General features: G+C 38.4%; 1 protein-coding gene across 1 annotated transcript; it reads left to right on the forward strand.

The window, feature by feature from the left end:
* The first annotated feature begins 7369 nt into the window (after nt 1-7369).
* LOC133788496 (mitogen-activated protein kinase 3) lies at nt 7370-10822 on the forward strand. The gene is made up of 6 exons (XM_062225992.1): nt 7370-7683; nt 7823-7952; nt 8429-8566; nt 8655-8987; nt 9394-9577; nt 10184-10822. Exons 1-6 carry the CDS (start codon nt 7496-7498, stop codon nt 10351-10353), a joined length of 1143 nt encoding a protein of 380 aa, XP_062081976.1. The 5' UTR covers nt 7370-7495; the 3' UTR covers nt 10354-10822.
* Nucleotides 10823-11156: the final 334 nt, after the last annotated feature.

Here is an 11156-nt window from a genome sequence, read left to right on the forward strand (position 1 = left end):
GCGAGCTTAGATAGTTCGGACATAACCGGACTATCAAAAACTTAAAACGTTTGGAGTTAACCAGATGTGCAAACTTAACAGGTTTGGAACAAACCAGCCAAAAAATTAATCGATGATAAGTTGGAACCTAAACCTACTTCGAGATGAGTCTACATCGAGGCTGGAATATCTTAAAGAAAATAGTTTCGAACTCTCAACCTCGGAGCAAAAACTGAGGATGAGGAAAAGTGACTAAGCAAAAAGATATAACCAAATCACTCACATGACATACCATATGAGTACTTTAGGGTTCATGGTTAAAGTAATATCCGACCTTGATAAACAACGAGGTCGGAAACGGATAATTCGAACAAACTATGCATGAATGCATCGAGTTTCGAGCCTAAAATCCAAACTATGTTTGTATGAATTAAATAAACAGAACTGATTCATCAACATAAAATGTGCAAAATATTTCGAGCCAAGAAATGTAAAGCATATGAAAGAATAGTTAAAGAAATTGTATCAGCCCCGTGGGCATAAGTTAAAATAATTACAAAATAAGGGAATGCAGCCCCAATAAATGATCTCCCCGAGATCAGATTCAAGGAAGAGGAGTCTCCTTGGCCTTCTCAGCATCAGTAGCACCAGACCCCTCAGGACGAATAGCATGACTATCCTCCTGAGCTCCCTCCGAAACGGTGTCCGGAGCAGCCTTCTCCTTCTCGAGCTGTTCAGCCTCTTCCTTCTCGAGCCGAGCATTCCACCGTTCAAGGAGCGGCGCCTCGTGAGGACCTAAGAAGCTGGTGTCCAGATCCTCATTGTAGGCCCACATCCGGTACATAGCAGAGTCAACTGCTTGTTCTTTCTTCTCTTTGTATTCAGCAAGGAGGCGAGTTTTTTCATCCTCCATGATCTCGAAAGTGGAGGCCTTGTCCTCTTCAAGCTTCTTATTGGTCTCCCGAAGCTGGGTATTCTCTTTCTTTTACTCCTCGAGCTCAGCTCTCAGCTTTCCGAGCTCAGTGGCCATACCCTCACGCTCCTTAACTCCCGCCTCGAGCTTCGCGTTCGCCACCTTCAGATCATCGCTCGCCTTGAGGTGAAGATCATTCGCCTCTTGAGCATGAATCTTGCTCAAATGGATCTCGTGGTTTAACTGGTAATTGAGCTGAGCAGCGAAGGCAAGAGCCTGAAAGAGAAATAAACCACCATTAGCTCCAGGTCAGTATGATTACAAATAGAAAAGGAAGGAGTATAGAAGAATACTTACCGCGGCAGTGTGCTCGATACTCTTCTCATAAAGAGCAGTGCAATCTCGGGTACCATTTAAGCACTGCCACTGGGGAGCTTCGAAACTCCCATAGCTCTGGCCGATCCGGGACATGACATCCGAGATCAGCGTGGATCCGTGGGATCCAGCAGCATTGTCCACCGCATATGCGTCCATATGGGTGGAGATTGACAGCTTCTGGACTCGGGAAGCAGAAGGCCTTTTGGAAAGCGGAGCAGAGGACGATTGACCCACCACAGGAGGTTGGGCCTCGGCCATAGCGGAGGGGTCGATCAGCGAGGTCGGCGCCACTGCCGAGGCAACGACCTGTGAAGACGGCGCCATCGTGGAAGCGCTGGCTTGGGCAGTCGACGCAGCAACGGAGCTCGAAACCGGCAGAACAAGGGGAGGTGTTTTCTTGGACCTCTTGGGGCCTTTGCCCAGCTGGTCAGCCTTCTGTGCCCCCGCTCTGGGGCGCTTGCTCCTCTTGGCGCCGGCGCCGTCAATGATGCTGTCAAGGTCGGAGTCCATCTTGCCTGCACAAGTCACAACACAGCGTGAATAAATAAAAGAGAAGCATACAAGTCATTTCAGTATCACAGACATAGAGTGATGATAGAAGAAACCTAACTGGAACTCTCCCCCGAGCTCGAGCTTGGGGACCATGAAATTCCCCCGTCTTCAGAGGAGGCGGGGGGAGTGCCTTCCCTATAAGTAGGTGATAACCTCGAAAGGTCCCTATAATCATTTGTCCCGTACTGCACAGCTATCCCATTCCACACCTCGTCCGTGGTGTACATGGTATCGTATTTCCCGAGCCCACTATCGAACCTATGGACACAGTCATCTACTCAACTCCATATGTAGAAGTGGTATCTATCCTGTGGGCATGAGACTAACCTATTGGGCCTGTGTTTTAGTAAAGTGGGGGACCACATTCTCGAAGTAGGGAGGACTTTACCTTCATTTGAATCCGAGCTCGAGGCTTCGTCATTGGCCTCATTCCCAGATCGCGGACTCCTCAGGCGAACTGGGAGTGATGGCCTCCTTTCTCTCCTCGGAGGAAGGGCGCCTGTGGGCAGTGGCACCTCCTCCAAGTGTTCATATTTTTTACTGGACCAGTCAGAGGTTGACTGGCCCTCTCCCAACAGCCCACAAGCTCGGAGCTTGCCCTCATGTAATAGGTACGAGAGAGACCTCCTGCCATAAGGGAGTTGGAGCAAGGCCTCTCTGTGCCTCTTCATCGCTTCAATAGGGGTGGGACGCTGAAAATTAGCTGAAAAGCGAAACACATTTCATCTAAATATGGATTTAAGAACTAAAGTCTCGAGCACAGAGATAAAGGTAACGAGAATACTTACGAATCCGCCTGAATGAATAATTTTGAGACGGGGACAGACCATCTGTCCAGAAGAAGGCTCTTTTGAAATCGGGCGGGTGGTTGGGAAGGTCCCCAAAAACCTTCGTCTCCTTGGGGTAGCTCGAGAGGTAGTAAAAGCCATACCCTCCCCGAGCTCGGGAGGGGTTATTTTTTAAACAAAAGAGATATAAAATCTCTTGAGGTGGAGGTCCTTCCCACCCCAGCTCGTGGTACAAGGACCTCAGGGCAGACAGCACCTTGTACGAATTGGTGTTGAGTTGGAACGGAGCCAACCCAACAAAATTAGTAAAGTCTTTGAAAAAAGACTTCAAGGGCAGCAGTGCTCCTGCCCTCATATGTTCTTGGCTCCATGCCGCATATTTCACTGTGGCGTCACGGCCGCCAGGGGCGAAGCAGCTCCGTTCTTGACCAGTCGGAGGTTGACACTTCAAGGTGCCTGACAAACCAAGGCCATGGAAAGCCAGGATTTCAGTTATTTGACTGGTTATGGTAACCGTGCTCCAATAGAGCTCGGCCTCGAACATCTCTCTCCTCGGCTGTGAGGAGGAAGGTTCCCCCATTAATGAAAATGTGAGCTCTCTGAGGGGGTACGCGACAGTAACCTTTAAAGCAGGGTCGAGAGGAATCAGTCTAGGGCCTGAATTAGATTCCGGATAGATGGCCTCCCGAAGAACTCTCCTCTTCCCCTCAATGACTTCGTCTATCTGACGACGGTAGTGAGCTCGAATGTCCTCTTGCTCGCGCGCAAGCTCGTATTCTCTTATCCGACGTTGATTTCGGGCGAACAGCGATTCGGGGCTCGGAGATTTTGGCTCGTAAGGGATTGCCAACAATGACCCCCACTGTCTTTCCAGATTCTGTGACATCTAACGAGAAAGAAAAAATGGTGAGGGCCATGCATGCAAGAATCACGAGCTCGATGGAATGAGCTCGGAGATTTAGGAACGAGACACTAAATACTAAGACCCTTATTGAGGAGTCAGGGGCGTGTATTCCACGAAAAAGAAAAGGAGCGTGGATAATTTTTTGAAAATCCCGAAATTCAAGGGAAAGAAGAATGGCGGTTAACCAGGAAAGGCGTCTTTGGGTTTCGTGCATTTGTCAAGGCCCATGTTTTTACCCGAAAACTTAGTGTACAAGAAACGTTGCCTAAAAATTTCAAAACCCAGAAAATGGGACCACACTCAAACGTCAAAACTGGGTATGAAACAGAGACGAAAATCCAGAATGAAAGTCTAAAAAGCATGAAAACCTATCAGGTTAAAACTTCCTATCGTATTAGGCTAGGGATGCAAACCAGTATATACATATACACAGCAAGAACAGTTTAAATAAAAACTGGCAAAATGGAAAACAAAAATTGCTTACTTACACAATAATGGCGACTGCAGAGAGATTGTTGATTGAAGAAGAGGTTGCAAGTAAGAACTCACTGACTCGAACAGACCAGGATTTCTTTGCTTCTTTGGCCGAGAGAACATATACAGAACGGAAGTTGTATGGAGAGGTCTGGTTTCGTTTTTCTTTCTTTTCTTGCTTCTGATGAACGAAAGTGAAAGTGAAGGTGAAGAGTGGAGTCTTGTATATATAGGTGGGAAAAAGGCATTAATATGGAACGTTGAACGAAATCCTTGCAAGATCCAACGGTTAGGGATCAATGACATGATGCGCCGAAAAGGTGTCAGACGAATGATCATGGGCGTGTTTCCAAGGCACTCAAGTACCAAAAATGAGCAATACCTGGTTGACGCGTGTCCATTTTCAAAAGTGTGACGGTCCAGTTCTCAAAGAAAGTAGTTCAAAAGTTTCCTTCTCTTAGGATTCGAACAAATACTTTTGAGGGGGCAAGATGTTATACCCAGATTTCGAGCCATGTTAATTATGACCTCGAAAGTTGGATTCGCAAAAAAGTGGACTCATAAGGTTGGAAACAAGCTCCAGGATCATATGCCGAGCTTGCAGGATATAGACGATCTCGAGTATGGTGACCTCGAAGAGTTCATGATCTCGAAAGATAGCTCCGGGAACACATTCATCTTCGGGGACAACTTCGGATCAGGGTTCCCGAGCTCGACGCACATACAATCTCGAAAAGACATGTGACCTCGGAAGATGTCTCCAGCTCGAAAGGTGACAAGAAACCTGGGAGGCTAAAGCCTTAGAGATACGTGATAACCACCTTGAATATCTACAAGTGTTATAAATATGAGATGTAATCCTCATTTATTATTGTAAATCCCCTAGAATCGTGGGATATTATTTGGTCAGTTATACATCTCCTGGTCTTCAGGGGACGTTTCCTTTTATATCTGATTATAGGCATTTAAAGCCATTTATTTTATTCACAAAAGGAGTAACTACCCAAAATATGTGGGATAGTATTCTGCAGCCTTCTCTATAAATAGAGAGGCCATTCACCATTGTAAGGGACCGAAATTCTGAACCTTGAGAGAAAACTCTGAAGAATTCATGCTTAAGAATTTTCAGAGATAATCTGAGTTTAATAACAGAGACTCATGGACTAGGCAGATTTAACTGTTGAACCACGTAAAAATCGTGTGTTTGATTTGTTTTATTGTATTTGGCCATTATCAATTATTGTTTATGTGCTCTTCTTTCACTGTTTGACTAAAAACGGCGTCAACACCATCAGTCTCTCATTTGTGAAGGCTAGTGGCTTACCCAGCAGCCACTCTTCTGTTTAATTTAGTGACTTGCTTGTCAGTCACTCAGTATGGTTTAACAGGACCTCAAAGTGATATTCACTCATCTGATCAGAGCTATGAGCTCTGTATGGTCATTTTGATCATCATATGGATGGCTTTGGGTGCTGAGCCCCATAGTGACTTGCTTGTTGGTCACTCAGTATGGTTTATCAGAACCTCAAGTGTCGAAACACTCATCTGATTAGGATTGACTTGATAGTCATCCAATCGGAAGGACAGGATTTCTTATCCTAGATACCCCAGCATTATTTAAATTCATTTGCATGCTTAAATAAAGCTATGTTTGCTAGACATGCCAGATATGATTTGATATCATGATATGACTGTTCATGAGCATATGAGTTTTCTTGCTGGGCTTCGGCTCATGGGTGCTTTGTGGTGCAGGTAAAGGCAAAAGGAAGCTGGACCATCCTTGAGTTGGAGAGTTTAGGTGATGATGTATACATATGCAGCTGCTCGACCAATACTTGGGCGAGGTTTGAAAGAGGAACTAGGGTTAAACCCTGTTTTGCCGCTTAGAACGACCTGTTATAAATATTCTCTTGTAATAGACTCTGAAATTATATTTTTGGGATCCCAATGTATACAGTAAATGTTCTAGTGAAACGTTATATCTTAACCAAAATTTTTAATTCCTAAACCGCTAATCATACTTAGTTACACGTTTATGGCCAAACGACTCAATTAGTGAGTTTAGCACTGTTTGCAATGTGCACTGTAGCGGTCCCTGGAGTTGGGGCATTACAGATGACTTTATTATTATTTTTAATTTATTTACCTTATTTAGATGACTTTACAACTAACGGTGTTAGAAAATAATAAACAAAAAATGTTAAATCTAACGGAAAACAACAATTTCTATTAAACTCACATTTATAATAATACTAGATACAAACAATGTGCAATGCATGTTTGCTTAGTTTTATTTATAGAATTTATTAATTATTTTTATTAAATTTGTATCATTGTCATATAAATTTCAAATAAATAGATAATATTGTATATAAAAGAATAACATAAATATATTAAATGAAAAATAAAATCAAAACATTGTTTATGATTTTTTAAAATATATATATAATATGATAACTTTTTAAAACATAAATAATAATTTTTTAATAAAAAATAAAATTATGTATTATATATTATTATAATGATATTTTATAATATTTAAATTTATATTAATATAAATATTAAATATCTAATCTTGTATTGATTATTATTATAATAATAATATTTTATAATATTTGAATTCATAATAAAAATTTAGGATGTTATTATCATAATAACATTTTATAACTTTTAAATTTATATTAATATAATTATAAAATATATTGTATATTATTATAAATATATTATCATAAATTTGAATTTGAATTTATCCTAATATAATTATTATATATGTAGGCATATATTAAATATTATTAGAATAATAATATTTTATAATATTTAAATTTATATTAATATAATTAATAAATAACTATTTTTAATTAATTTTTAAAAATTTATTCTATTACATATTTAGAATATTTAGTTAAAATTAATATAACAAACGGCTAAAATTAAAAATTTCAGTTTTCAATACTTTTTTTTTAATATAGAAGAGATATAAAATTATTTGTTTTTTCTTCTTTTCTTTTTTTTTTTAAACTTTTATACCAAATATAGTGTAAGTGTTCCCATGTCGTAAGTCACGTACTAAACTTTAGCCTTTAAGACATGATTATCTGTAAAACCTAACAAAACGCTAAAGCAAAGTTGACAAGAACGACCGTTGAATAGTTGAAACATATCATGACCGTTCTTGATGGCGGCTATGATCTCAGCCATCCGATCTGAAACGCGTACTTCAATTACCTTCTTGTGCGTGTTTTCCTCAACGCTTCGTCCCTTTCACTCAGAACCTAAAAAATGCAAGAAAACAAAATAAAAATAGAGCGAGTAAATAAAATAATATTTAAAAAAGTAATATTAAAATTAATTATCTTTTTGGCTGGATTTTGGTTTAAAGTCATCCCTTCGGAAATTTTCTAATACTCGTCGTGTTCGTTTTCCAATCTCCAGTCTCCGAAGACTTCTAGAGAGAAAAAGAGAAAATAGAGAGAGAGAGAGACAAGAGAACTCTCGTACGGACACAATATGGTTGATGCCACTCATAACAATGGTCCCGGTGCCGGCCCCGGAGGCCAATACACGGATTTTCCGGCGATTCCTTCCCATGGAGGTCAGTACATTCAGTACAACATATTTGGGAACTTATTCGAAATCACCTCCAAATATCGGCCTCCGATTATGCCAATTGGGCGAGGAGCATATGGTATTGTTTGGTAAGCGTTTTGATGATCTTCAATCGTTGACTTCAGATTTTGATTCCATTTTTCTTGCTGTTTGGATCGTTTTGCGTGTCTGAATTTGATTCTTTTGAGTAATATTGTGTTAATGTTTTGTTTTTTTATTTTCTTAAAGCTCGGTGTTGAATTCGGAGACGAATGAGATGGTTGCTATGAAGAAAATAGCCAACGCTTTTGATAATCATATGGATGCCAAGCGTACGCTTCGGGAGATTAAGCTGCTTCGTCATTTGGATCACGAAAATGTCAGTAAGAGTATACCGTTATGTAATTCGCACTGTGTATCTGTTTACGAACTTATAAACTGAGGCTGATTGCCTATATAAATATACATATATTTATATGTATATATTGTAATCTGTGTGCGCGTAATTTCCTGTTTTGGAATTCTATATACTGAATCAATATATCTCTTTGCAGTATTTGTCTGATTGATGGTATGGGTAAATTAGGTCTTACCAATTTAAATTGACTGTACAAAATTATAAATGGGGTATACTCGAATTGATGATACTGATAAACCCATTTCCTTACATATCTTCCTTCCCTTCTAAATGGAAATTATAAAATAAATCTTTCACATGCGAGATTATGATATAAAATCATATAGTTATAGAGCTTTTATCTTTTCGTAAATTGAAATATTCTAGGTACATAAAACTCAAGCTGTTGTTTTGTTGATTAAATACTAACTAAATGGTAAATGTTTATGCTTCTACAGATCGTAGCTATAAGGGATGTGATTCCTCCACCTTTGCGGCGAGAATTTACCGATGTCTACATTGCAACTGAGTTGATGGACACCGACCTTCACCAAATTATTCGTTCAAATCAAGGTTTATCAGAGGAGCATTGTCAGGTAAAAACTAATCGTTATTTAAGGCCACTCAAATCTCTCTTGAAAGCTTGATGCTGACATTTTGTTTTTAAATTAAATTGCTCTGCAGTACTTCTTGTACCAGATTCTTCGAGGGCTGAAGTACATACATTCTGCTAATGTTATACACAGGGACTTAAAACCCAGCAACCTTTTGCTGAATGCAAATTGTGATCTTAAAATATGTGATTTTGGTCTTGCTCGTCCCACCGCGGAAAATGAGTATATGACAGAATATGTTGTCACCAGATGGTACAGGGCCCCTGAGTTATTGTTGAACTCTTCAGATTATACTGCTTCAATAGATGTGTGGTCTGTTGGTTGCATATTTATGGAGCTTATGAATAGGAAGCCTCTGTTTCCAGGCAAAGACCATGTTCATCAGATGCGCTTATTGACAGAGGTAAGGACAAATAGAAACAAATTCTTTTACAAAAGAAGTCGTTTTTTATTTGACTTGTACTGTAGATTCCAATGCCAAATTTCAACTGTTGAGACCTTTTCCATCTGTTTCTAAGCCTTTTTTTTTTATGTAATGCTACTAGACTCTTTGAACTGTGGTATGCTGTTCCGTCTAGACAGTTTTTCTCTGTTTTTTGACAATCTGAGCTCTTGCTTGTATGTATATGTCGAAAAGGAGATTATTTGTCAGCCATTAATATTTTTTGTTTTGTTTTGAGTATCCTCTATGCTGGTTGTTTTATCATCTGGTTTCTTCTGTGAGAGATGAGAGGTTAACACGATTATATATTTTCTAAATGCAATATTTGTTTAATAAGTTACTTATGCATTCTTTTGTATTATTTTAGCTCCTAGGCACACCAACAGAGTCAGATCTCGGGTTCATTCGAAATGAAGATGCTAAAAGATACATACGGCAACTCCCCTCGTTCCCTCGGCAACAGTTAGGCAGGGCTTTCCCACATGTTCATACACTGGCCATAGACCTCATCGAGAAAATGTTGACATTTGATCCAAATAGAAGAATTACTGGTAATTCTTCTTACTTGAAACCCAACTTTTTGTTTCTTTGATACTTTATTGGTTGAAACCTATAGTTTTCAGTATCGAAGTAAATATTAAACCTTACGTTTCAATTTAAGTTTTTCTGCTATGAGTCAGTATAAGCGTACAACAAAAGATGATTATGAATATTATGAATGCTAAACGTACTCTAATATCATATACTTATGATTAAAAAGATAAAAAATAAAAGGACTGGTGATGGAAAATGATACATTATATTCACTATGATAATGTATTGTGTTTCCTTTATGCGTGTCTTTTTAATATATTCATGGAGAAGAGTAGTTACTATACTCGACTCATCGACAAGTACAAACACAAATGTACATATTTTACATGCTCCTGCCTGGTTTTCATGTATTTTCAAATAGACCATACACGTCTGAAATCAGAGGCATTACTCCTTGAAATTGATAACAGAGTTTAGATTAGCAATACTGAACTGAAAACCTGCCTTGCATTTCCTTTGAGATATTATTATCACTATTACTATTTTTTTAATCTAATATTGCACAGGATAGCACTAAGTAAATTTCTAACTAACCTGAGAACTTGTATAATATATATTAACAGTTGAGGAAGCTTTGGCCCATCCCTATTTGACAAGACTGCATGATGTTGCTGATGAACCAGTCTGCCCAAATCCATTCTCGTTCGAATTTGAACAACAACCTTTGACAGAAGAACAAATGAAAGACATGATCTACCAGGAAGCTATTGCACTTAATCCTCAGTATGCTTAATAATGTGAAAAAAGGGTATTCCATGCTTAGGATGGTCTATGTAATGCTTAATTTGCCACTCTGCGAGTCTTTTTTTTTTCTTTTGTTAAATATTAAGAATGATACAACTGCAGTCCCAAAGGTTGCAAGTACCAATATGATATCTAGCTTGCGTGTCGATCAACTGTATCCTTGAGTGTTTGATCCATTTTGTTAGGTTGATTCCCTCATCTTTTCCAAAATCCTTTTTGTGCTTGTTATCCCCCTATGTTTGTTAAAGAAAAAAAAAGAGTTGGGTCAGTTTTTCTTTGACCTGTGACAAGGGTAGTCAATGCCAAACGTTGGTCGATAACCGTGGATAAAGAACTATTGGTACTATCCCTAGTTTTATTTTTCCTTGAAATCTTAATGTATTTGTTGTATGGATTGATGTACTAAAATTGTTATGTATATAATAAAATAAAAAGAGAAAATAACTTCTTTTTATTTATTTATTTTGTTTTTTGAAAGGGTATTTTTTGATGTTATTGGGTTTCTGAACTATACCACACTCCACTTTTGTCTCTTCAAAATTTTAATTTTAGTATAAAGTCTTTTAATTTTTAATTTTTAATTTTCTAACAATTAAGTCTTTTATAGCAATAGAAGTTTTTTTTTTTAATTATAGAAAACGTACGTAGATTCTTAGCCTGAATAATTATTTTTTTTCTAAATTGTTCGATAAAAAAAATTCTTAGTGAAAATGATTGCTTAAATTGAAACTTTAAAGAGTAACTATAATAAATAATATTGTTCAAAGATTAACATCGTCAAACACTGTACCT

Source organism: Humulus lupulus, chromosome 7, assembly GCF_963169125.1.
Source record: "Humulus lupulus chromosome 7, drHumLupu1.1, whole genome shotgun sequence".
Classification (NCBI taxonomy): domain Eukaryota; kingdom Viridiplantae; phylum Streptophyta; class Magnoliopsida; order Rosales; family Cannabaceae; genus Humulus; species Humulus lupulus.